This window comes from Taeniopygia guttata, chromosome 5, assembly GCF_048771995.1.
Source record: "Taeniopygia guttata chromosome 5, bTaeGut7.mat, whole genome shotgun sequence".
Taxonomy (NCBI): domain Eukaryota; kingdom Metazoa; phylum Chordata; class Aves; order Passeriformes; family Estrildidae; genus Taeniopygia; species Taeniopygia guttata.
This window is the reverse complement of record NC_133030.1, coordinates 17,079,397-17,106,051: the sequence shown is the minus strand read 5'-3', so window position 1 is coordinate 17,106,051 and position 26,655 is coordinate 17,079,397. Positions and strand designations below refer to the sequence as shown.

Here is a 26,655-nt window from a genome sequence, read left to right as displayed (position 1 = left end):
CTGCCAGCTCTTAGAGGCGTGCTTTGTGCATTAATCTGCTGTTGCGTTTGTGCCGTATTCCCTGGTAAGAACGCGAGCCGCGCTCGGCGGTGCCGCTCGGTGCCCGCCCCGTGACGCGCGGCAGCGGCGCCGCCGGCGGAAGCGGGCGCGGGGCCGCTTCCTGTGTTTATGTAGGGCCGGGCCGGCGGCGCCGGGACCAGCGGGGCACCGGGAGCAGCGGGGCAGCGACAGCGAGGGGCGGCCGCCATGGCCGTGTCCGAGAGCCAGCTCAAGAAGATGCTCACCAAGGTATGGGCTCGGCCAGCGGGGCCCAGCGCCGGGAGGCTCCGGGGAGTTGTGTGGGGAAGGAGGAACGGCGCAGCGAGCCCAAAATGGTCGTGCCCAGCTGCGGGGCTGGGCTGCGACAGTGCCAGGCTCCAGAGGGGCACACTGCACTTGAGCTCCCCGTTACAGGAGAGCTGAGCATCGCTGCCCGGGGTGGGGTGGATTTGGTTATGGCCCGTGTGTAAGGAAACGGGGAATTCTCGTGGAAGGCAAATCATTAACCACTGAATCATGCACTGCCACTCCTCACTGAAAACTGGGCTTTGTCCAGCAGCTTGGAATGAAAACCCCTAATGCTGCCACTTAGGGGGAGTTACGGGTTTGCTGGGGGGATTTTGGAAATTTTTTTGGCAGCATTTAATCGTACGTGTAGCGTTTTGAAATGCAGTGCAGTAGCTGAGACTCTGATCAAAGCCAAAGGCACATTCACCTGCATGGAGTCATAAGCAGAATTTTTTATCAGCCTGAAAATGCGTGTTGAATACCCAGTCACTGTCAGCAAATGAGATCATGTATGTATTTCTATACACCTGTCTTTGCTAAATTAATGACTGCGATGCCGTAGAAGAAATAGAATTTAAGGTAGTTCAATGTCCTTGTTCCCCCACACTTGTTCATTTTATAGTCCCGTCTGGCTTTCTGTAGGTGATGAAAAATGAAGATGCTATTTCATTGTATTTGTTTTTCAAAAATAGTTACACTTTCTGTTCTAGAGAGGGAAGTTTAGTGGTATTTCATATATTGAGTAGTTCAGTGAATGAGAACAAAAGCTTCATCCTCGTTTGGGGAACTTAAGCACTTAATTTGACTTCAGGTGTTTACCTGCTGTCAGATCTTGAAAAGCTTAATCTTTTTGTGATCTGTTTCCTGGTATGTAAAAGGAGGGGAATGTATTTGCAGTCCGAGAATGGAGGAGGAAAAAGGAGTCTAGAAATTAAGCGTTCAAATTAATCAGTTTTAGTTACCTTTGTAGAAATCACTAGGATCTTATATTTTCTAAAGAGATTTTGACATTTATTGGAAATCAATCTAAGTACAGAAATTAACAGCTGAAATTAACATTTAATTTTTCTTGTGGCAGTAGCTGGAATCACACAACCATCTCTCTACTAAGTAATCATCACTCAGTGTAAAAACAGTTTGTAAGAATATTATCTTTCTTTGTTTTAATAGGGATATGAAGATGCTTGCTTGATATTCAGGTGTTGTGCCTAATTTTTGGAAGTGCCCCCAATAACCAAATTTGTGGTTCATCAGCACCATCATGTACTAGATTCACAGAGTGCCTGCTGAGCAGGCAGGCATTGTTTTATCAGTTCTGGACTCAACTGACTTGAGATTCTTGTGGCAAAAGTGGAAGTAAAGCCTGACTCTGCTTGCCTCTTTACTGTAGGGATGGTGAGGTGCTGGCACAGGTTGCCCAGAGAAGCTGTGGGTGCCCCATCCCTGGCAGTGTTCAAGGCCCGGCTGGATGGGGCTCTGAGCAGCCTGGGATAGTGGGAGGTGTCCCTGCCTTGGGCTTGGAACAAGATGATCTTTGAGGTTGCTTCCAACCCAAACCATTCTGTCGTCCTTGCGCCTTTTTGGAGCTTCTGTTAGGAGAATCCTGCTCTCTTTTTAATAGTGATTATGCTGATCTTGTTGAGGCTCTATCCTGGACCATAAGGTTTGTTCCTATGAGAAGGCCCTGCCTTTTAAAAGTAGCTGGTGATCAGCTGTCATTTGTCCTGTAGTGACACGTGCAGTGGTGTGGGTATGTGCTGCCAGTCTGGCTGCTGTACATGAAAATTCCTCCATGTCCCCTCAATGGCTGTTCCTGCTTCTGCCAGGTGTTGGGGAGGGAAGGAGGAATGTCTTCAAATGTTAACAAAGTTGTCTCTCTGTCAAGCCCTGCTGCTCACTCCCAATCCTGCACCAATTTTTCAAAGGACGCCGAGATGCTTTGCTGCAGCCTTCCCACCAAAACAGCATCCAGGGGCTGATTGACCTCTGTGCTGGTGCTTCCCTGTGCACACAGGAATCCCTGCTGGAGGGGTTGCTTTCTGTCCCACAGACCAGCATTTTGCAGACAGTCCATGTGGCTGTTTTTTCCTTGGTCATTTGAGGAAGAGCAGTCACAGCATCACCCGAGGTGCTGGTGCTTCCTCTAGGCTGAGATGGCATTGTGGGAAGTGGCATGGTGGGTTCATCTCTGTTCACTAAATCTGAGTTGTCATGCCCAGGAGGAACATCCTTGTCAGTCTCTGGAGGTGACAGGAAGAAGTTAATTTTTAAGTTTCACAACTCATGAGTCTTTGTCAGGGCCAAGGTGACCTTTAGCTGTGACACCACAGTTTGCTCTTGAATCATGTCTGAATTAATTTGTTCTGATGTTGTTAACATTTGCATGCTTTGGATATCAGACATTTCATTGTGCTGGGCCCTTTGTCTTCCTAACATGGTTCAATGAAGGGTTGCTGGCTGTGTTCCTTATGACATCTGAAGATTGCAGGTTTTTTTAATTGTATTAGAATGAAAAAAAAGTCAACGGACCACATTGCTGTCTTTTCAATAGTAATTATCAGGAGAAATGACAACAAGGCTAAAGGGCTGCACTGTGTGGTGAACCAACTCTGTTGCCCAGGAGCCTCTCTGCTGTCTGTGGGTTATGGCTCTGAGACTGGTGAATTCTGTAGTGTATCTGTGGTTTACGGGGCGCCTGTGCTGTTACTCCCTGCTCCTGATAAAAGGACTGGGGTAAAACCAGTATTATTGTGGGTAATATTGTGCCTTGATATGTCTGCTTTCTAGCTGACAAAATACACATAAACGCTAATCAATGCTTGTTAAATATGGTGTTGCTTTGAAAAGTGCTATGAAATAGATCTGTGTAGTTCATATCCTAGGTAGCTGTTTATCAGGAATGTTCAATACATCACTTTTTTTTTTTTTTTTTTAAGATTAATTCATGTTTCTCAGATACACTTGGTGGTAGAAGAGGAAAGAAAATGCAATAGCCATTTCCCAAATCAATTTATGCTTACACCCTTGTTAAGACTTAACATCTTATTAAAGTTCGATAAGTTATATAGGCAGTGGTTGCTTAAGTAATATGGACAAAAATTATTATTCCAAACTAAGAGTGGAGAGGAATGTCCATGTATAGATGTAAACTCTCATAAATGCTGTCTATTGTGTAAAATAAAAAATTTAATTAAGTTAACACTAAAAATTTAACTTCTAAAGTAATTTCTTTCTCTTTTGTTTTCCAGTATAAGTATAGAGACCTAACCATACAGGAGACAACCAGTGTTATTACTCAATACAAGGACCTCAAACCTGTCATGGATTCATATGGTTAGTTTGTGCATAAGAAAAATTTTGTTGGTGAATTGTTAATGTGTTAGATGTCTTTGGTAGTTTTTGTAGGGGGAGAAAGAAGATTAACACAGAAAACATAACTTGAGTTTCTCTTTTTTGTCTCTGACATCAACACTTCTTTAGAAACACACTCGGTAATATAGTAAGGATACTTTAGAAAATAACAATCTAATGTGCCAAGAAGTGTCACGTTTTTCACAGCTTTACTTCTAGTTAGTCACTCACTGATGTCATCAGTTGGTGTCCTGAGATTGCTGATATCTTACAAATTCAGCTTTGCTGCCATATAAAGACGTTCTTAAAATTCTGTGTAGGAAGAACTGTAAATCAATGAAGAAATGCTTCATTTAAAATCGTTGTAATAGTCCTTAAGAGTATGAAGAAAACTGAGTCAACTATACAGAAAATTGGCATGAGGGTTTTGTGATGTGAATTATCAATGATAATCGCTGTTTGTTAGCTGTTTTAAAGTCTCTAATTTAAATTTGAGTGTATTAAAGGAAGATGATATCTAGGGTTTCACAGCATACAGTGAGCCAGCTAGCTGCTGAGGTCAGCCTTCTTATGGTCAACTTTTTTTAACTGTTACCTGTGGGACTCCTCTGTGATCTAATTTATATTACTAACACATCATCAAAAATTTTTAAGTCTTCTGCTTTTCAAGTTGTGTATCTGGATTGAGGAATATTAAGAAGGGACATGGATGGGTAAAAGATGAATTAGTTTTAACTTGAGTAGCTGCAAGCCAGCAGCTGTCACAGAAATAAAAATTCATGCAGTGATTGGAGAAACAAAACAGGAGTGAAAGGACTGTGGCTGGAATAGCTTCACAAGTTTGCATAAGATGGTGATCACAGTTCCAGATATCCTTGAGCTGTAGCCATTTGTGTTCCCTAATGCTCTTTAAGCTGCCTGGAAGAGGCTAAGCACAGAATCACTTACAGATAATCAATATTATTTGTAGCAGTGACATCAGGTGCAAGAAAGTGATTACATGTGGGAAATGGATTTGTAGAGAATTCTTGTGTACTTCACTGTACATGACAAACAATGAACAAAGCCAAAAACAAAAAACAAAGTTTTTTCTCTCCAAGAGAGAGGGGGGAAATATGGGAAATGGATTTGTAGAGTATTCTTAAAGCCTGACAGAAGGCTCACATAGTGTGCATCTTTATGCAGACTTTGAGATAAGAAATGCTGACTTAGAAATGCCATGGAATACGATAGACATTGTTGTGAGAAAAATGGAACTAGAAACAAGTTTCAAAGGATGGCCTTGCAAATAAGACTAGATACTTAGGAGAAATAAAACTATGAAAGGTGCATTGTAGCAGGACCCACAAGGGGTAATTTTAGATAATTGGCTTTAAGACATTCAAGACATTTGTAGCAAAAGCTGATAGGCCAAGAAACGCTTATAGTGTATTGTAATTAGAAAATACCTTCTAATTGTGATGGTGTAAATTATAACATCTGTATTGTCTCAACCTTCTCATGAGACTAAGAATGCAATAAAAGTTTTTAAAATGCCTCTCAGTTGCCCCATCTCTAAGTCAGAGAAGAGCATAATCTGACAGTTATGTTGCTGATGAGACAGTTTCCAAGTTCATATTAATAATGAAATGCATACCCCCGTTGACATCCCAGCATGTTCTACCTGCCTTTGCAGACCATCAGCACCACAAGAGTTGTGCACAGTAACCTACATTTGAATTATGGCTAGAAACTTTCACAAGGAATTAAAAAGATAAAAGCTTTCTCAACAGAAGCTGATTCATTCAGCCAAGAATAATGTATTGGATTAAAAGTGTGAGGAAACTAGATACAGCAACTCAGTAAATTTAGGTCAGAGTTCATGTGCAGTTTGTGACTAATATTTGTCAGTCAAGCACTTTTTTTTCCTCTTCAGTATGTTACTGTTTGGTTAAATTACCTTTACTGATTTTGTAATAAATGCCTGTGAATTTTCAGTATTCTTGCTGACATGTTTTTTTGAATAAAGCATAAGGAATTATTTTATAAACCTCAGATGACAGTTGTCTTTTTAAATCAAGTTTGACTTCAGATTCTCTTTGCAGCAATATGCATTACTTGCAGTTTGCAGGGTTCCATCATTTGACTTGGTCACTGAATGAGGGAACAGTTTTATTTGTAGAGAAGGTAGTTTAGCAATGATTAATCATTCATTTCTCAGAAGTGTGTTATTCATGAGGAGTTACCTGACTGTGAACAGTCATCTGCTAATTCATAAATGTGCAAGAGTTAAACCTTTCAAGCTGAGTTTCTATGTGTGTAACTTGTGAAAACTTATGCCTATAAATAGATGGGAAATAACCTGAGCCGAGATTAACATAACCAATATATTTGTTTTAAAAATACTGTTTCTTCTCTTTCAGTTTTTAATGATGGTTCATCAAGGGAGTTGATGAGCCTCAGTGGAACCATTCCTGTGCCTTACAGAGGTATGCATGTATTATAATTATCATTATCCCCATTATTTTCCCAAATTGCATGAAAAACTTGGATTTGTCCTGATTCAACTTCACTAATTCAGTGATCACTCTCTTCTTGAAATCCTTTACTTGTCCAAAGTAAAATATTTTAAAGAAATAGTTCTCTATTTTTGCTGCAGGGTAAAATCTGAATGCTGTGCATTGCTTCTTCAGTTATTTACAGCTTTGTAACATCTTTTTTCTTTCAGCATTGCACATTTTTTCAGGTTTGTCAGTTGAACGAGGATTGCACACCATTAATTGCTGCAGCTAATGATAATTCTAGTCTTATAATGTTGCATTATAGAACAAATGAGACTGGGTATTAGTGGTGAATGATGATTGTAAATGAGATTTTGTAAATTGTTCTGAAAAATGTTGCATTTGTGACCATAGTGTTGCCTATTCATTGAACATTATTAGTCGATTTTGGCTCTGGCTTCTAACTTTGTACAGTTGAGTTTACTGGGTTTAGGAGTTTTTTATGAATCTGAATACAGGAGGACTCAATTGAAGAATTGAAATAACTTCTAAAATCTTTCAAAATATCTTTTCTAGGTAACACATATAATATCCCAATTTGCTTGTGGCTGCTGGACACCTACCCTTTCAACCCCCCAATTTGTTTTGTTAAACCCACTAGCTCTATGACAATAAAAACTGGGAAGCACGTTGATGCAAATGGAAAGATATACCTTCCCTACCTTCATGAGTGGAAATATGTAAGTACAGGAAGCTTGACCTTCTTGAACTGCTCATTCTGCATTCCTCAAGAAAGTTGTATTGTTTTTAATAAAAGCCATAGTCTTTATTAGAGATCTTAAACCATTTTTAACATAAAATCAACTGGTTTTTTTTGGAATGTCTTAAAAGTTCAGGATGCTGCATTTTGTGTTCTGGTTAATTAATGTAATTAATTGTATCTTCGGTTATAACTTGTCTGATTAAAGAGTGCAGCACAAGGTGTCCTCTCCCCTGGCAAGAGAGTGATGTGAAGATTTGTGAGATAAGAATATTTACAGAAGGGAATTATAAATGTACTTAAAACATCTCTGTGATTAAAGTGGACTTCTACAAGCACAGACATTCCTGGAGCCTCATGTATATGGATATATTTGCTTTACCAATAAATAGAGGCATTGAGCACTGTTTTGGCCAAAACTTGGACTTGTAAAGAAGCTAAACTGTGTTGACAAGATTAGAAAAATGATACAAGATGCATGGGTCTGTAAAAAGTTATTAACAGGAATATATTTATTAATTATATTAATTATAGTTATTAAGACTGGGTAGTACGTCAGTGCTTGCATAGTAATATTGGAAAAAGAGTTCCCAGGTCTTGCACAAAGCAAGAGGATCATCTAAGGTGCAGCTGATACAGAATTCTTTGTCTGAGAGGCTGGTAAAAATAATTTAATGGCTTATAGAGCTAAGTAAACTCCGAATTGGGGTATTTAATCTGGTGCTGCATTCATGATGCTTGTTCTTATTTTGGCAAAATGAAATCATGCCTATATTAAGTAGTTATAAACAGAGAGGCCTGGTTTAACTGTATTTAAAGGAGGTTTGTGCCACTCCTTAGTGGGTTAGAATATTTTTTCTGTTGAGACATTATGAATCAGAGCAAAAGCTGTGATGTGTGAAATTAAAATGTCTAAAAAACTTGGGGATCTGTATATTTTTCATGTTGGGTGGTGGATTTAATTTTTTAAAATATTACAATTCATCATTGGACATTTATACCCAGTCATTTATTGTCCTGCAGTTGATATGGAACCATGTATTACCCAGTTTATTCTGGGTGTGTTTTGCTGTATGGTTTTAAGTACAAGCTGACTGGGTTTGGTATGTGTAATAGAATCCAGAAAGGAAGTTAATTATGCACATATGTATACAGATGGAAAAACACATTTTAAGAACATTTAAACCTACAAATAAAAGGAATGCTTTTGAGAGCTGATGGAATGGCATCCTGTTGTTGCTACAGTCAGTTAAACTCTCTGTTAGCAAAATGAACAACTTGTGATTTTCTTTCCCTCCCAGCCCCAGTCAGACTTGTTGGAGCTGATCCAGGTCATGATTGTTGTGTTTGGGGAGGAGCCTCCAGTGTTTTCTCGGCCTACTGCTTCCTCCAGCTACCCCCCATACCAGGCAACAGGGCCACCAACAAGTGAGTGCTCATCACTATTGATTTCTGCAAATAATCATCTTAACTTTCCAATGGGATTGTTGCCCTGCGCAGTTTGCCCACAAATAATGCAGTTTACTTTTTATGTTGCTGGGTAATGAATTCACCTGGGCTGTGAATTTACTTCACTTTACCTTGTTGGACTTAATGATCTTAAAGGTCTTTTCCAACTAAAAGGGTTCTGTGAGTCTTAAGAATTCATGTGGGGGTTTGGGTTTTAGAGGGGAAAAATCAAGTTTGTATTATAACACACAGCAAAACCCAGACAAAACCAGAACACACTCAAACACCCTCAAAACAACCAGTGTCCTGTCAACACTCCAAGACAGACTTACAAAGAGATTCTTTAAATAGCTTTGTATCTCAGGTTTTTTTTATTCTAATAATACAAGCCCATCTTGTAAGTAATCCTGGAGCCATTGGTTCCATAAGCCCAAGCATGCCTATAGCTTGTGTTTCCTATGCCCACACTCCTGTTTGTGTGGTTTGTTTTTCTTTTTTTCAAATTGCTGGCTGAATATTAACAAAAACCCTTGCCTTGTGATTGTTTTATTCTTTGCTCTCTGTTAAATTGGTTTTGTGACTTTCTTCTAAGAATGGTGTTGTAGCCATTCTTATTTTCTTGCAAAAATCCTCAAGACTTTTAAAATCATTTATTTAAACTTCTGGAGGCATCTTATAGGTGGGGGGAAAAGAAGTGGGAAACAGAAAATCCTAGAAATTCTTTCAGGAGGAGACTCTGTACTGGGTGGGAAAAAGCCAAACAAACAGTAGCATAGACCTCCTCAAGTCAGAAACTGGGACAGTAGGGAAGGGGGAGCAGTGTAGCTGGAAATTGTTTGTTTAATAATGTTATAACAGTTCCACATTAATGGTACAGTAGCTGTATTTGGGGTTATTTATTTTTGCCAGATTTTTAAGGCTGTGTCCATTTTCTATGAGATATGGCTTTTACTTGATCACAGTGTTACATTTGAAAAGCTGAAATGCTATTCATTGCTATTTCCAGCAGAACCCAATTTTAGCAAGGTTTTAGGCTCTGCACCTGTGAGAAAATGGGTAGGAAACCTAAATGGGACCATTAGGAATAATTGACTAAAGGCAGGTGTTTGGGATTTTTCAGTTTGTCTGTGGCTAGCCTGCTTGTGAGAGCTCCAGAGGATTGGATTGTTCCTGATTTTCAAGGAACACTGGGGGTCAGTATAAGGGTAGTTTTAGCAGAGGCTGTGACTTGGGCCTTAAGGACAAACCTTCAATGAACCACATTTCATTGCTCTTGTAGTCACTCAAAGCTGAAGTGCTTTGAATAATTACTATTTTGAATTTAATTGAGCTGAAGTGCTATGAATTACTTCATAGAATTACAAGTAATTCTAGTGAAAATGTTTCAGGGTTTTGAAATTATTAATAGCCACTTAGTTTTAATAGTGTAATCAGACTTTCCTTATTTTACAGACATTTAGGGCTTGGGGTTTTCCATGTTATAGATACATTGTTTTAAGAAGAAATTACGTCCTTTGATAAAAATTTTAATCATTTAAAAGCACTGAAGAGTGGAAATAGCTCCACTCTTAATAACTTAAAAAAAAAAAAAGTTATTTGATTAAGTATTCCTAAAATTGCTAGAGTGTTGGATAAGTATGTCCAAAACATAATTTTGTCAGCTTCTCAAGAAAAATCTTAAAACACGCTAAGACTATTCAGACATTTATATGTGCTGATAACAAATTTTTAAATTTGTCTCAACATCTAAATAGCAGAAATTACTCAATAAGGACATGGCTGGATCATTGAACAGCTAATCAACTACTCTGAAGGTACTTAAATTATGCACTTGTTATTTAGTGAGTAGCCATCATTGGCAAGAAAGGTAAAATTCTTTTTTCAGCTATTACATAAAAAATGGAGACAACTCTTCAGGTGGGTCATCTTTAATAGCATGTTTTGGGTTTTTTTTCTGAGTACCCTAGCTGCAGAATCTTTTTTTTTTTTTCCTTAGAATACCTATTTGCTGTGCATTTTTAAAACAATACCTATTTTTATCCATGCAGTAATTAGTTTGAAGTAATGATTGAGAAAAAAAATCAATAAAACAATAGGGTTATTTTTATATATGAGGAACAACTTCTTTATATTGAGGGTTTTAATTTCTGAAATGTAAAAATATACTAATTTCTTGTTTTATGTAGCTTCCTACGTGCCAGGAATTCCAGGTGGAATATCTCCCTATCCAACATCAAGCACTCCAAACCCAAGGTAAGAGCCTCTTTAAACTATCATCATTTTCCTGATAGAAAATTTCACTGAATAGTGTCTAATCATAATTGTATTTTCGTATGGTGCATTTGTTGTATAATTATTCATGTTAGCAGCATTTGTTAAAAGTGAGGGCTGAATACTTGTTAGTAACCAAAACTGGAGGAAGGTCTAGCTTGCTTAGTTGCTTCAAATAAAATATATATGGATGTGATAATTAGATTTTTGAAATTGCCTAACTCCCAGCTGTTAGCGATCTTCGCTCATATTTTTATATATTTTCTATATGACATAGAAAGAAATGTACCCCTAAAAGTCAAGATCTTATTAGCATCTCAAAAATTGAACAAAACTTTGCTGGGTTAATACAAACCCTGACTCCAGTGTAACTGTGGACTCTGAGCACTCTAAGGGAATTTGAGGAACACAAGGTTACTTCAAAAGGTTATTATTAATATTAACCAGGATTTTTTTTCTATATATTGGTTAGGAATAAAGCTTTTCCAGAAGACTTGCAGATCTGCCTTAGCAAATAGTGAGATGTTAACTACTGCCTCCTAGTGTGTACTTATATTTTTTACATCATAGTTAAATGTTTTTTTTATTAATATTCTTATGTCCTGATTTTGTGGTAGGAGCATATGAGATTTTGGTGTAATATGGAGCATTTTTATTTTTAAAAGACATTTAAAATGTAAAAACCTCTGAGGATTGGGAGCGGGGGGATTGTTATGTTTTAAGAGGATAAAAGTTAGAATTTTTCAAGTTCTTACAGCATGGGTTTTTTTCCTAAATATGTTTGTTTAAAGCACTCTTAATGCTTGTACAAAATTAATAGAAGAACTGTTTTTAAAATGTATAATTTATTAATTAATAGGAAGCTTTTAAGAACTAGTAAATTTGCGGTTGTCTGAAGAGAGAGCATGCTTATTTTATATTTTGCAGGGGGTTTTGGACCACTTTGTTCAATTATTACTATAGTTAATACTGCTGCATGCAGGTGTTTCTCAGTCTAGTACTGACTAATTTGTGTCCTTGTTTTAGCTGATGGCAAATGTATTTTAAAAAGGTGTTGTAGACTGTCACATGTCATCTCATAATCGTTTCAGTGAGCAAACAAATACTTTTGCTTTCTTTATACATCAGAGCAGGACCGAGAATTTCTGGGGGGTGGGTTTGACCTTGCAACCATATTTTGCACAGCATTTTTAGTTTTACATAAAGCAGTTCATCAGTCATCTTCTTAACTGTTCTCATATTAAAATTATTAATTTGAAATTGTTGTGTGGGAGTTTGTAGCTAGAATAATTTATTTTGGATACTTGTAGGATTTCATATAGCAAAGCTAAGATATTCAGGAGAATTTGTTATCCAAATGTTAACCAGGCAATAACTAGATAGGGTTTCAGATAAAATGATAACTTAAATAATACCAGAAATACCAGTTTTGAAAGATGTTCATGTAAACAGGAAAAGGGCCTACAATTTAAACATTTTATTATGCAAATGACTGTTTAACATGGTGGCAATGAAGATAATCTAGGTGGATGATATTTTACTAATAGTTGCATAACATTAGCATATCTTTCTTTGTCAAAGCAGCTTCCCAAACTATCCTTACCCAGGTGGTGTTCCCTTTCCAGCAACCACTAGTGTGCAGTACTACCCTTCTCAGCCTCCTGTCACCACTGTTGGTGAGTACCTTGGAAAAAGGGTTTCTCTGAAGTAAAGCTTCTCTCTATAACTGATATGTAAAGAAACAAAATGGAAAAAAGAACATGTTCTTCTTACTTCGAACTTCTAAAGTATTGATCTTTAATCAAAATGTATTCAAAGGAAGAAAAAAAATGCATTCTATTCAGCTTAATTCAGGGATTCAATGAATTCCTGGGTTTATGCAATACATTGCGTGTGCTTTGTGACTATTTTGAAGAGCAGTGCATGTAACTACATGGGCTTTTCCTCACCCTTTAACTGTAGGTGACTTTTGATTGTCTGCATTGCTCTGTTCATAGTTTAGAAAAATACCTTTGTCATCATTTAAACATCTAATGGAGTCTATTTATACTTTCTTCCCTCTCAAATAGTAACTTTCTAAAGTAGCAGATTCGAATGAGCTTCATTTTTAGTGAGTTTCTTCTCCAGCCTCTTCCCTATTGCTTCTTACTGATCTCTACTTGTCACTTCCTTCTTTGTTCCCTTCAGCATCAGCATTTAGGGTGTTGACCTGTGTCTTTTCCCAGTCTGCTGCTCTCTGGCCCTTGCTTTCCACCTTGCCCCTCACTTTCAGTGTATGTGTAGGAGACTGGGAGCCAATGATAGATGTCACCTAGTTAAGTGGGAAGCTGGTGCAGTAACTTTCCAGCTGGCTGATAGTCCTTTTGGCACAGTTACATGGTGAGGGTGTAGATTCTGCTGTAGTGTTGTTCACATTAGCAATCTATTATAGACTCTTAAGCCCCATAATTTAGAACTGCATCCATAGATTCTTCATCTAACGTGTGAACTCAGTTATTTATGGAATGGCCTGGGTTAGAGTCATAGAATGTCTTTTCTTTCCAGAACTGTGTGTATTTTGTGATTTTTCTTCACATACATGGGGACAAGGCAAGGGAAGAGAGATGCTTCTACTTTACTCTTACTAAAATATCTGAGGAGTTCTGTTACTACAGAATTTGAAAGCAGCAGTAAGTTGTATGTTGTATTTTTCTTGTGCCTGATCCTGTCCTTTGTGTCCAAGTTCTTTCAGCCTTTTGAATTAAGAAAGCATTTTCTGAAAGTTCTTGGCTGCTTCAGTGGTCCCCTCCACTCTGAGGTGATGTGAGTCTGCCATGCACAGTGCAAGGAAGCTGCTGTCCCACTCAAGTACCTCAAACAGTGCTTGGTGTTGTGGGGCTGCACTTGTGTCCTGGAGAATTAATGGTCTCCACTGGCTCTCTTGTAGGGAGCTGATAACCTTTCTAGGCAAACTTGGCTTTCTGCAGTGTCTTTGTCAAACAGTTTTGCCTTTATGTCAGAATGTTAATTTAAAATAGAAATATATTCTATTTAATTTCTTTCCCTCATTTTCATCCCCACTGAAGATGAACAGAGGTGCAGTATCTGGCAAAGATAGAAGACTTTTCCAGTCCTGAGTTAGATCATCTCTGATGCCTTGTTGTAATGTAATGCCAGATTTCATAATGACAATTTAACATTACACTGACTCATTTGCTGCAGCTGGGTAAAAGCCCTACACCTGGTTTACATGGTTTATCTCTTGTGTCAGATGAAATGCAAACACATCTCTTTGATCATCCACTACACGTAAAATATTGTGAGGTGGTTTTGTGTTTGTTTTGTTGGGTGTTTTTTACCGTCCAGTATTGTTTTTTCTTTTGAACTGAAAATGTTTCTTTCCTGTACAGGTGGTTTATTGTGATAGTTTATTTAGGAGCATATGAGTTGTTACAACTTCAGAGTTTTGTGTGGGTGATGGTGCTGTGTTTCCTATAGTGAACCTAGTTTGAATTGAGTGAAAGCGTTCATGCAAAGTAGCTCAAGTTTTTTGCAAACACTGTTTTTTCAAATAGTCCTTTAGGCTTTTTCTTTCTATTCAGTCATCTGCCATTAATTACTTTTCTGATGCAGTTACTGGTTTGATGATTCTGTAAGGTCACTTCTGAAACCAGACTCTGCCTAGTAAAGGTTAAAGGTTTCAGAGTTCTGTTGCTTTAATGACCATGTGCCATGAAATCTCCCCCAAGCTGGGCTAATTATGGAAGTGACAGAAGATGCTATGGGTTCATGCTCTGTAAGAAGATACATTGATTGAGCTTATTAAAATGATGCTTTTTATGTTCAAAGACCTCTACCCTACCTGGTGGCATTTCTGTGAACTTTCATTGTTTTAGGTGTATTGTTGTTTTTTAATTTTTTTTTTTTCTGTCCTACTTTACTGTTAAAGTGAACCTTGCATAAAAACTCCCAGAGTGAGGGATGTCAGGGGAAAGTAAGTTTTACTGGTTCTGGCTGATTCTGACTTTGTGTTAGAGTGTAATTCATTATGTAAAGCAAACAGTAAGTAAAATCATGCTAATGCTGTTTTTTGAAGGGAAATCAGGCCTTTTTGATTGGGAACAATTGTCTGCCTTAATTAGGAAGTCCTATACAGTGAATAAGCTCTGTCCTAGATGCTTTGACTGGCTTGGTTTAAGTTTTACTTCTCAGTGTAGAAAGTGCTCTTGTTCTTTTCTCGTTTTCATAAAAAGCAGCAATGATGGATTCCTAGGTTTAGATGGATGGTGCTATTTGACAACTTCTGTTGCTGGCTTTAAAAGTTAACCAAATTTTGCAAATTATCTTGTTGACTGGCAATAGGGTGAATTTTTTAGGCCAGAACTATAAATCGGATAAAGTGTTGGCACATTCATTTTTCTTAAGGTTGTCTTTGCACCAATTGTTTAATAATTCAATATATCTATTTTTCAGTGGTAATTTGCTTATTTTTTAAAAAAAGAGTACACATATTCTGGTGCAACTTATACATACGCAAAGTGCTCACATTAGTAATGATCAAAATTTATGTCTTCTGTATTTTAGAAGGCTTTGATGGATTAGTAAGTATGATGTGCTTCTTCCTGTAGTTCTGTCATTCATTTGTGTAGCTTTATTTTTCCACCCATGTGGCTTGGTGTAGGCTTTGTGGACAGAAACAGAGTAAAAAACATAGGGAAGAGATACAATTTTATGCAGTCTTATTTTGATAGCAGAATTTTAAAAAATAGTATTCAATTATACAAGATTGATGTGAGCAGTGATGAGTATTTTTTCATTTTGTTGTTTTTTGAAATCTAGGGCACTGGAGAATGTGATGTGCATAATGCTGTAACAGCTTCAGGGTTTTGATAGCTGTGTCTCTGGATAAAAAGATACTGTGGTAAAAATTCTTCTTGCTTATTTTCTTTGCAGTTATAGAGCTTCAAATCTCTGTGTTTTCATTCATAGTAGTTGTGAAGTTTAGGCACAAAAGCTGCTGTAATTCTTGCTGTGTTGTTACAATCCAGTTGAAATTTCACTGATCTAGAAGGTGTGAAGCACAAGCCTGGGGAAACTGTGACCCTCTAGTTATTCCCACAGAATAATTGAAGTGGTTTGTGATAAATATCACCAGTAGCCACTCACATTTACTAGAGCACTCTGAGTTTCCTGGTCTGGAGACATATTGCACTTCTTGTGACAGACATAAAGTATGTTTGTGACAGACATTTAAAAGTGTGTTTGCGACAGACTCTTGAAATTGTACTTGAAAGGCTGATTTGCAAAAGCATATTCGGGTCTCCTGGCCCTTCTGCTCAGTTGCCCATAGGGATGCACTGTTCTTGAACCTGGAGGAAGTGATGCTTGAATATCCACCTGCTCTCTTGGACGCCTCTTCCCTCTATGGTAAATTCTCATGGAATTCTTCCAAGAAGGTCTGTGAAGAGGCCTAAGTTAGCTCTCCTGAAGTCCAGGGTTGCAATCTTATTCAATGCCATGCTTTGTACTTGTGGGATGCAGAACTCCATGATCTCACGGTCACTGTAGCCAAGGCTGTTCCAACCTTCACATGTCCAACCAGGTGTTCCGTGTTAGTTCTACAAGGTCAGCAGCACATCCTTCCTCATTGGCTACATCTGTGTCAGAAAGTTATTGTCAGTGCTTTCCAGGAGTCTCCTGGATTGTTTGTTCCTGGCTGTATTGTCCCTCCAGCAGGTGTCAGGGTGGTTCCCTATGAGAACCTGGGCTGCATGCCCTTCCTGGGAGTATCCCCGCTTGAGCTACATGGGTGGTCTCTGTAACTCTCCCTTTGCCTTTCCTAGTTTAAAACCTTCCCTACCCGGCTAGGCAATTGAGGGAAAAAAAAAAAAAAAAAAAAAGCAAAGAACAAACCCCGAACTAATAAGTCTAGCAGGTAAATTCATTGTCTAGAACCACCTGTTATATTAATTGTTACATTGAATGCATCCAGCCATTAACCCTTGTTCTTCTTTAAAAGGTCTTGGACTAGTAACATTTATGGACTTCAGGGGAAATGGCCACCTCATTTTTAAAATTTAAACAGTGTGGATATGGAAATAGTGATGTGAATGAATGGATGCATACTCTTAAATTTACTTGTGTCCATCCTATTGTGTTATCTCTTTGCTGCTTCTGGAAATTATTATGGAGAACAGCTTATTTTTGTGTCTCACACTGCTGAAATACATAGAGCAGCTTGGCCACTTGCTGTTCCAGCTGGCTTTGTACTGCAGCCAGTGCAGCCCAGCATGAATCTTAAGTTGTGCAACGTCCTTGTGCAGGACCCAGCAGAGATGGGACCATCAGTGAGGACACCATCCGCGCCTCCCTCATCTCGGCCGTCAGTGACAAGCTGAGGTGGCGCATGAAGGAGGAGATGGATCGCGCCCAGGCCGAGCTCAACGCCTTGAAACGCACAGAAGAGGACCTGAAGAAAGGGCACCAGAAACTGGAAGAGATGGTGACTCGCCTGGATCAGGAAGTGGTAAGCTGAGAGGGAGCCACTGCTCCCTGCCTGAGTATTCCTAATAGTGAACAGAAGCCTGTGATTAATTAATCATTAAGCATGATAGAAAAAACAAAGCTTCCAGTGCATTGTGCTTTCCTTCTTTTGCAGCCAGGGGCTTGTGCTCAGACTGAAGCAAGTCAGAAATAGCAGTGACTATGAGATGCAGTGCCCTGCATGTGTCTTACATTTATTTTTCCCCATTCTTCCTGTGAAAGATGTTAGTGGTGTGAGATTATTTCATAGTTGCATCTCAGTTTCTTGATAATAATGTGTAACAGCAGTACTGGAGAACATTTCAGTGTCTTTGTGCAGATACCACTGATTTTGGTCACAGCCTCCTTGTATAACTTCTCCTTTCCCAGAAGTCTCACCTACTTACAGTAGGCTCAGAAATTCCTGCAGTTGTTCAGTAAGGCATTTTCTGCTTAGTCCATCTGCTCTTTGCAGTGCTGCTCAGGAGAAAGATTTTGGTATTGATGAACAGTTTCTGAAACCAGCTCAGTGTTCAGATGTGGCTTAAAAATTATGAGAAGCTATTAATTGGACTAGAGAACTGTGGAATACCGCATTCTAAAGAAAATAATTACTTTGGCTTTCTTTTTACTATCTTTAGCTAGTTTAAATGGTTATTTTTCCTAATGTGGCAACTCAGAAATACTTGGAGTGTTGGCATGCCTTTTCTACAGTTCTAAATGGGTATTGGATTGACATTATCTAAAGCAGATGTTACTTTCTTAAAAGAATCTGAAATCTACAGATTGATAGCTCTTTCTTCTGTAAAAATCATAGCAAAGATAAGCAAAGAAGTATAGAATGAACTGGTATGTCTAAAAATCTTTCATCTAGATGATCGTATCACAAGAAGTTAAATACATATCTTAATTGTTTTTAGGCTGAAGTTGACAAGAACATTGAACTTCTCAAGAAGAAGGATGAAGAGCTCAGTTCTGCCCTAGAGAAAATGGAAAGTCAGTCAGAAAACAATGACATAGATGAAGTCATAATTCCTACAGCACCGCTTTACAAGCAGATCCTGAACTTATATGCAGAGGAAAATGCAATTGAAGACACCATTTTCTACCTTGGAGAAGCACTGAGACGTGGAGTGATAGATTTAGAAGTCTTTTTAAAGGTAGGTTTCTTGGGATGTTTTTAAGATGTGCATTCTAAATGTGTTTGCTTTGGACTCTTTGGTCAGCTTACAAATGTTCATGATCTCTTCACAGAGGAGGATCCTGGAGGAACAGGAATATTTATACATTGAAGCATAAGTTTTAGAAAATTATTTCAGAATTTAAAGACCAATTTTAAAAGCATTATAGATACAAAGTCATATTGTGTCCTTCTTGTGTAGATCTTGCTAGTTCTGTTTGTCTGTTGTTAGAAGAACCATTCTCTGCCCCATGGGAAGTGCATTAGTCTGATTTCACCTTATGAAGTCCATATTATTACTTTGATAAGAATTGTGTGGAGTTAATAATTAATTATTATAATTTAATGAATTAGTTAATAATTAAAAATCGCAACAAAGAGATGGTAGTGATTGCATTTGATAGCCATCTGCCAGTCATTTTTAGCCAAGAAAATGACATTTAGTAGAATAATGAATTTAGTGTTTCCAAAAAACTGACATCCCATTTGGGTGACAGAATACATTTGTATGGCAGTATTAAGTTTTTGTCAGAACTTTATGGCTAGCCAGCTGTTGTTTTCCTTTCTGCAGCATGTACGTCTCCTGTCTCGCAAGCAGTTCCAGCTGAGGGCATTGATGCAGAAAGCAAGGAAGACTGCTGGACTCAGTGATCTCTACTGAATTCCCAGACTAGCTGGGAAGTTAAGATTTCCTTGTGAAGCAGCCATTCTCTTGATCTTTCTCTTAATCAGTAGGTGCCCAGAGTAAGTTATTACATCATCCAAGTGTAAGATATTTTGAATCAATAATATATTTTCTTTTTGGTAAAGACTAGCTTTTATTAATGCACTTTCTATCTCCTGTAATCTTTGTGCTGGTGGACTTAACGCTGAATAAAACTTGTTGCATATTTTCTTCCTCTACAGAACTGTGTATGATGTGCTTTGTTTTCAAATATGCAGTGTCAGCTTAACCATGCCTTCAGTTGACTTGAGGGATTTGGGAGATGTTGTGCCAAACTGGAAAAAATCACAGTAATTATGACCAGCAAAAACTGAAAACTCAAAAGGTTCTTAGTCTCAGCACCATAACCAGCATAGCTTAAGACTGAGCCTTTGCCGTAAGGCTTTTCATGTTACTGGTGGCTCTGAAGAGGTTGGAGTTTATTTTAAAAACCTGGGTGTGACTTCCATCAATATGTAACTACCTGAAGCCTCCAGCACAGCTGTACACATAACATGATTACACAGATGATGTTTGAGTTAGTGTACGCATAACATGATTACACAAGTAATGTCTGAGTTAGTGTGGCTTGAAAAATAGAATTGTGGGTGGAAGTAGAACTTCATGTGGAGATAAAGCCCTACTAAGAAAAACAAGGAGACAGAAATAACAGTTTGTGGTTTATTTGGTGTTGTAGTTGGTACTACAGTTGGACAGTCACTGTCTTGTTGCACATAGAAACTTTAACATTTTTTAAACATGCTCTGGAGACAGAACTTACAACTAGACTGATATAGTACACAAAAATAAGGTTCTCTAAGAAAAAAATACCCACAAAAATTCCAAAGCAGTGTTAGGAAAATACACTTGGACCTGTCAACAGTGAAATATTTAAGCAATTCAGCTGGCAGAGAAGGTTGGTCAATTGACTTGACAATCCTTAACTTCAAGAAATGTCTTTGGTTTCACATTGTGTAGCAGTTACTTACTCCTTATTCCTTTGAACCAACATGAAACAAGATGAGGAAAAGGCAAAGGGTTTTTTAGGCAGTGCTGCTTTGAATGCTGGATTTGTCATACCACTTCACTGAACAAGACTGACTGGGTAATCTAGCTCTGGCTAAGAACATGGGTGTCTGTGAACAGGGAAAACCCTAGATTAGTTTCCTAATGCTACCCTCAGGAAACTCCATTGTTCAGATTTGAGCTTTTTGTGTGTTCTAGTTGAGATAATACATTGAAAGATTTGACTTACTTGGAAAGTGCAACGTAAGACAAACCACTAAACCCGTTAAACTGCTAAGACCCGAAAACTGCTTGAGCAGGTTTAAAACTGTAGTTCCTTCTGGATTGCCCACAGTGTGTCTGCACTCTTCCTTAATTTGTCCTCTTCCTCAGGTTTTAGGATCATCTTTACTACATCAGTGATGCCATTACTGCCCAGTACACAAGGAACACTTAGGAAGACATCTTCTTTTATTCCATGCAAGCCCTGAAAAGTACATAAGGATTGTTAGGCTGGAATTTATGTATGTCTGTATATTTCATAGAATATCCTATCAGGAAACCAAATTTAATTGAAATTAAACTAGAAAGTGATCACTGTTTTTCAGAATTCCAGAGATACTTAATTCTCAGTAAGACAGAAATTAGGAAAAAGAGGCTGCTCACCTTAACAATGGTAGAGATGGGATGCACTCTTCTCAAATTCTTCATAATACTTTCAGCTAGGTCTCCCACAGAAAGGCCAATAGCCCAGGACGTGTACCCCTTCAGTTTGATCACTTCATAGGCACTGCAGAGACATATAGACACTCATTAAAGAACAATTACCATCAACTGAACTGCTTTAAGTTGGTCAGAAAGGCTTTTGGAGGTCTCCAGATCAATTTGGAGGCATCAGAATCTTGACTGATTTTATGACAGGACAGAATATTTCTATTTGCATTTTACATGAGTCCCCACAATTATACTGGAGGCCTAGAAGTTTAATTTCTTCCTTAATTTAAAGTTGACTAATCGTGAAAACTTTACTGCCAAATCTACATTACTCCTTAAAATATTTTTTTGTGTTCCATTATATTTGCATCCTGACATTTGGGGCTGCTCAGGTATTCTAGATCTGGGTACTGCAGAACAGAGTTTTTCAGCTCTTCATTATTTGTTTTTGTGTTGAAATTTATAAAAATGCCAAGCAAGCATTTACCTGTCCACGACCTGCTTATGGACCTCCTTCCAGTGTTCCTTGTCTCCATCAGTTCCCAAGTCTGGATGAAGAGCCTTCAGAGAGACGCCAGCAACGTTCACTCCACTCCAGACAGGCACTGAGAGTTGCACATAGATTAATTATCTCACAATGCTCAGTCCTTCTCCAATTAACAGTTAACATGAGATCTAGCTGGGTTAATCTGCAACACAGCATTATGATTTACCTATGATCTTAAATATAGTATGACTGTTAAGGCCAACCTAAATTGCAGGCTGAGAACCTAGGAGCGCATCAACACTTAAACATGGTGTCACAAAGTTTGAATACACCTTTGTTAACATGAAATACCTGGGCAACATGAACTAAAATGACAGTCACTGCATTTTGCAAAGTTTTCCCAAAGTACAAATTAATTCCAAATGCATTCTGGTGGGTTTCAGGCAGCAGACAGTACTAGTCTGGTGCTGCTTGGAAAAGTACAGGTTAAATAAGGAAAAAGTGCTTTCTCCTGTCCTCCAGACTTACCTCTGTAATTCCTATATACAGTGATTAAGAGATGCCAGAAATGGCAGCTGAGTGACTGCCAGTAGGTCTGGTGCAGATCTTTGAGAGGCCCTTGCAGAGAACTTTATCCTCCTGCTGCTTCAGTTTGGGTTTTTTTGGGAGTTACGTGAACAATCTAGCCTAAAAATGTTTAGCCAGCTCAGGTTACAGTAGTGACCTTTTCCAAGCACAGTCATTCAGGTCAAATATAGATCATCTAGGGTTACTCTGTGCAGCAAAAGATTAAAATCAGAACTTGCATTCTTAAGGTGCTGCACTGCAAAGGTTTTGCAGCAATGCTTTGCTGTAGCTTTTCAAGGTGTTCCAGGCAGACAAAGCATCAGGGAGAGCTGTGTAAAAGGCAGCCCAATTTCACCCTTACCACTGGAATCTCCGTGCTCTCCAACGATCCATCCGTGGCAGCTCAGGGGGTGGATGCCCAGCCTTTCTCCCATGAGGTGGCGGAAACGGGCAGAGTCCAGATTGCAGCCACTACCAATAACACGGTTTTTGGGGAAGCCACTGATCTTCCAGGCCACATAGGTCAAAATATCCACTGTGAGGAGAACAGGGGCAGAACAAGTGCCACTCATGAGCAGACTGATAATGAGGATGGTACCTTATGTTCATCTGTAAGCATTTTGCCTGCACACTGGTTGCATGGGACAGAGCACAAAGCAGTGCCCACGGCCAGGCACTGCAGTGGGCTAACATAAGGACTGTTTAATATAACATAATGACTGTTTTGAACAGTCTCTCAGCTCTGCCTTTATGCTATGCATGCAATTATCAGTGATCCTCGTGTGCTCAAGATCACTCAGTCTGAAAACTCAAGTTTATTTGTCAGAAGACCAAACTGCTGAGCCTAGAGAGGGAAGATGACTTTTTTTCCTATACAGATACCATAGAATGGTTTGGGCTGAAAGGAACCTTAAAGATTATTTCACTCCAACCCTCTGCCATGTGCAGGGACACCTTCCACTAGACCAGGTTGCTCAAAGCTCCATCCAGCCTGGCTGTGACCATTTCAAGGAATGGGGCATCCAGAACCTCCCTGGGCCACCTGTTCCAGTGTCTCATCACATTCACAATAAAGAATTTCTTCCTTACAGCTAACCTACATCTACCTCTTCCAGCTAAAGCAGTTACCCCATGTCCTGTCACTACATGCCCTTGTAAAAAGTCCACCTCTCTTTTAGGTACTAGAAGGTTCTCCAAGGTCTCCCTGGAGCCTTTTCTTCCCCAGCACAAATATTTTCTAAAAGCCTGGGCACTAATGCCAAACACTCTTCTCTAAGCCAAATCCTCTTATGGCAACACAAGACAAACCTGGGTTTGAGACAATAAGCAGCTTGCAGTCAGGACTGTATTTAACGACGTTGGGAATGATGAATTTGAAGATATTCACGTTGCGCTGGACCAAGTTAAGGCGGCTCTCTCCTTCCTGCTGCCGGGCACCAGCAGTGACAATGACCAGCTTGGAGTGTGCAGTCACGCTGTAATCTGCAGACAAAAGGCTGTGTCAAACATGACCTCTTCCAACACATGGTTCAGAACTGGAGTTCTCACTTCCTTCCTGTACTGGGATCTCAAATTATCAAGCTTGAGGGTGTAGCAGTTCCCTGGTAATTGTTACCCTAGATTTTGCCTCTATAGAAAATTTCACTGTAAGACAGTGGCTCCTGCCACAACCTTTTAACAACATTGAGGCATGTTGATATTGTAACACACAGCTGCAGGCAGTGATGCTCCTTGCTTCTCAGCCACCAATGGGACTGGGGATTGCTGCTGGGATGGCATTCAGGGTAAGTGCTGTGTACAAGAGGAAGAAGACTCTGCCCGCATAACCTACCTGTAGTAACTGTAATTAAGGTATGAGCTGGTTAAGCCTTTGCCCTACTCAAGGCTGCCACTAAAAGTTATCACAATTAAGCAGTAATGAGTTCAGGGGTTAACTGGTTGTGAAATAAAGTTCTCTAAGGTGCACAAGTACTTAAGAATTATCTATCTTTCTCTACTGAGTAGTGAACCCTGGAAGAAAATTCCTAGCTGGACTGGTATATTTTAAATGGACTAGGTATATTTTAAGATGTCAGCTGAATACTATATCCATGAGCTTTCCTCCCAACAATTAGAGCGACACGCTAAGTGCTAGACTTGGCTGTCCAGTGTGAGACCTGAAGTGGCTACCTCCATTTAGAAACAATGAGCACGTGAGAGCCAGCTACTTGCCTTTGCCAGAGACAATCTTTGGAGTTTTAAGGAAGAGGCTGCCATGCTGGAGATCCAGCATCTCTCCTCTGAGCTTGTCCTCAACGACATCAACAAGGGCAAGTTCATCAGCCAAGTCCTACAAGAGGCCAAGAGCAATGGTGAGTTTGCTGCCTCTTTCAGCAAAGCCCCCAGTTTTCAAACCGTGAAGTTACAATTATTTGAAAAACTATTTAAACAATTCTGCTCATCTCTAACACTTCACTTCTTCCCAGAGTCCTTCAATTAGTCCCCTGTGATATCCACTTCCTCGAGTTCATTTTATACTTTTCATAACCATATTATGCATGAAATAGTAGTACAATTAAGCAGGACAATAACGAACAATAATTTAATAGTGATTCATATGCAACCTATTTGACAGCCAAGAAAGGCAAGCCTAATGTTAACCACAGCATTTTCAGTATAACTGAAGGCAGAAGACAAGTCATTCAGAGTGTCAAGGACCAATTTTCCAGGAACACACTGCAAAGAATTTTTCCATTTGTCTGCTCAAGACAAAACAAATCCTCAGTTCTCAATCTTTTTGTATATTTAGAGTGTTAAGAGAATTCCTACTTAGAAGGGAGTCTGCAAGTCCAACAAAGGTAAATGCAGCTCTTAAAATGGTACATAAAGGACATTCTGTCTCATCCCGAGGCAAACTTCATCTACAAGAACTGTAGTTATTTGTTCTCTGTCAATAGCTTGAAAACTGTTGCTTCATTTCAGGCCCAAAAAAGGATTGTATAACCAGAAGTTCATCTAAAAAGGGTGACTATTTTTTGCCCCTCCTTTAGGTCTCAGGGTCTTCTGCTGCTTCCTCCCAAGCCTGACACTTACCTTCATGAGGATGCTGATGGCACAGGCCATTCCCACTGCACCCACGCCAACCACGCTGATCTTATTTTCGGCATGGCCCTCCTGTTTGTGGAGAGTGTGGATGAGCTGATCCTTGAGAGACATGGTGCACTGCTGAAAGTAAAGACACAGATCATTTCTCCAAGCTTTGGAGCTTTTACTGGTGCCATAATATTTGTATCCAGTAAGACAGACTTTATTCCAAGATGATAAGAAAATGGATCCAAAACACATTAATAAAATGTCTGGCAATACTGTCTGTGTGCCACAAAATGACTGCAAAACTGAACTACTGATGACAGTCCTCTGTTCAAGCTCACCCTAGCTTTGCCTCAAATGCAGCCTGAGAGCCATTGATTATATTAATGGCTGGTGGCACTCCAGCAGCAGCAGTAGAATGTTCTAAATGTTACATTTAGGTACAGGAAGCCATTTTAGTACTTCTAAGTACAGCACAGTCTGGCAATCTCTGTTCTCTCACCCTGAAAAACTGGTGTTCTGTGCCCTGAAGCCTTTCCAAAGCTGAAGTTGTGCAACACTTAGGAAGCCCTTTTTTAGCACAGCATGAGCCTCCACGTCAACTTCATAAATTTGTTTTGAAGTGGAACTGCAGAGTTTTGAATTAAGATGGCTGGAGTCTGGAGCTACCATCTCTCCCATGCTCACATTTTAGCTGCAGCTGCACAGCACCCTGGTTAGTTGGGTTCTGACAGACAAGGGGGTGACGAAATGGTACAAAGATGACAAAGGACTGTGCATTCATCCCAGTCTCCTCGTGGAAGCCACCACCACGCTTTCCCAGGCAATGGTGCTGCACTGGGAGCAGCCTGAAGAGCCCAGGGCAGGAGCAGCTGCACAGACGGACGCAAGTACAGACACCACACGTCTCTCTAGTGCTGAACAGGTAGCGACTCGCTCAGAGCATGAGAAGCCACTCAGAGCAGCAGGTAAGAACTGCAAATTTTGTGGCTGAGGGGAGGGCCAGGAAGCCAGCAGTGCCCATATTTAGGAAAAATCAACCAAGCTACGTCAGTCTTCCTGTGCAGAAGCCTCCTGAAGCGTGGCCATGCAGCGCAGTCTCCACGTGCCAAGTCCTCCCTTTGCACTATAAGCGCTTTAAGGCTGATCAGAGCCATCCACTCAAGCACGTCACACTTTAAAAAATATTTCCTTTTAAGAGTGCCATACCCCTCAAAGAAACAAGTTAGGGGAGTGGTAGGCGGTCCACTAATGCTGTTATTGAAACGCAGCCCTAAGCCCATCCTCAAGTCTCTTTGCAGGATCACTCCCTGGGGCCACACGCATCGCTCACGGGAGGCAAGTTAATCCACGGAGGCTCAAGGGCATGGAGGAAGGGAAGGATGTTTGTGAGTGGAAATCAGGCCGGCTGGACTCGAGCCCAGGGCTGTGCCCGACTCCATCACGGCCGGGGGCTCTCGGTGGAGCAGGCGGCGTGCAGCGGACTTTGTCCATTTGTCGCCGCCTGCTCCACCTCGTCCCCCCGGAGGTTCGCGGGACCAGCACCGCCTGCACTCCCCCTTCTCGCACTGCCCCTGTTCCCGCAACCCGGCTCCCGCAGCCATCCCCGCCCGGCACGGCGATCGCACCTACCGAACTTCCTCACCCGAGCGCGGCTGTGGCGGCGGGGCGGGGGAAGCGGCGGCCGCCGCCTTAAATACTTCCCGGGCGGCTGACGTGAGGCGGGCGGGCTGCGGCGGTGGGGACGTGCCCGCCGACACGTCGGGGTGGAGAGAGGAGCGGCGGGAGGGG

The 26,655-nt window shown here is 40.0% G+C and overlaps 2 protein-coding genes across 4 annotated transcripts; one reads left to right on the top strand and one right to left on the bottom strand.

The window, feature by feature from the left end:
- Window positions 1-108: 108 nt before the first annotated feature.
- TSG101 (tumor susceptibility 101) lies at window positions 109-19,227 on the top strand. Of its 2 annotated transcripts, none has more exons than XM_002198628.7 (10): window positions 109-288; window positions 3,576-3,660; window positions 6,081-6,146; window positions 6,735-6,898; window positions 8,220-8,346; window positions 10,554-10,620; window positions 12,220-12,314; window positions 16,941-17,143; window positions 18,060-18,299; window positions 18,891-19,227. In XM_002198628.7, the coding sequence occupies exons 1-10, from the start codon at window positions 247-249 to the stop codon at window positions 18,978-18,980; spliced, it is 1,179 nt and encodes a 392-aa protein (XP_002198664.4). In that variant the 5' UTR covers window positions 109-246; the 3' UTR covers window positions 18,981-19,227. The 2 variants fall into 2 exon arrangements, with proteins under 2 accessions (XP_002198664.4, XP_012429474.4); XM_012574020.5 differs by having other exon boundaries at window positions 110-288; window positions 12,223-12,314.
- Window positions 19,228-19,689: 462 nt separating this feature from the next.
- On the bottom strand, window positions 19,690-26,632 carry LOC100223914 (L-lactate dehydrogenase A chain). Of its 2 annotated transcripts, none has more exons than XM_030273883.4 (8): window positions 26,497-26,632; window positions 24,868-24,999; window positions 24,007-24,124; window positions 23,104-23,277; window positions 22,157-22,330; window positions 21,229-21,346; window positions 20,694-20,817; window positions 19,690-20,514 (listed from the first exon to the last, which is right to left on the bottom strand). In XM_030273883.4, exons 2-8 carry the CDS (start codon window positions 24,988-24,990, stop codon window positions 20,350-20,352), a joined length of 996 nt encoding a protein of 331 aa, XP_030129743.1. In that variant the 5' UTR covers window positions 24,991-24,999; window positions 26,497-26,632; the 3' UTR covers window positions 19,690-20,349. The 2 variants fall into 2 exon arrangements, with proteins under 2 accessions (XP_030129743.1, XP_030129744.1); XM_030273884.4 differs by having other exon boundaries at window positions 24,868-24,996; window positions 26,497-26,631.
- Between the last annotated feature and the right edge of the window lie 23 nt (window positions 26,633-26,655).

Coding starts and splice junctions, on each gene's coding strand:
- LOC100223914 (XM_030273883.4), bottom strand. CDS start 24,990: ATGTCTCTCAAGGATCAGCTCATCCACACTCTCCACAAACAGGAGGGC. Junction 24,125..24,867: donor CCATCAGCATCCTCATGAAG/GTAAGTGTCAGG, acceptor GGCCTCTTGTAG/GACTTGGCTGATGAACTTGC. Junction 20,818..21,228: donor CATAAGCAGGTCGTGGACAG/GTAAATGCTTGC, acceptor ATGTCTCTGCAG/TGCCTATGAAGTGATCAAAC.
- TSG101 (XM_002198628.7), top strand. CDS start 247: ATGGCCGTGTCCGAGAGCCAGCTCAAGAAGATGCTCACCAAG. Junction 6,899..8,219: donor ACCTTCATGAGTGGAAATAT/GTAAGTACAGGA, acceptor TTTCCCTCCCAG/CCCCAGTCAGACTTGTTGGA. Junction 8,347..10,553: donor GGCAACAGGGCCACCAACAA/GTGAGTGCTCAT, acceptor TGTTTTATGTAG/CTTCCTACGTGCCAGGAATT.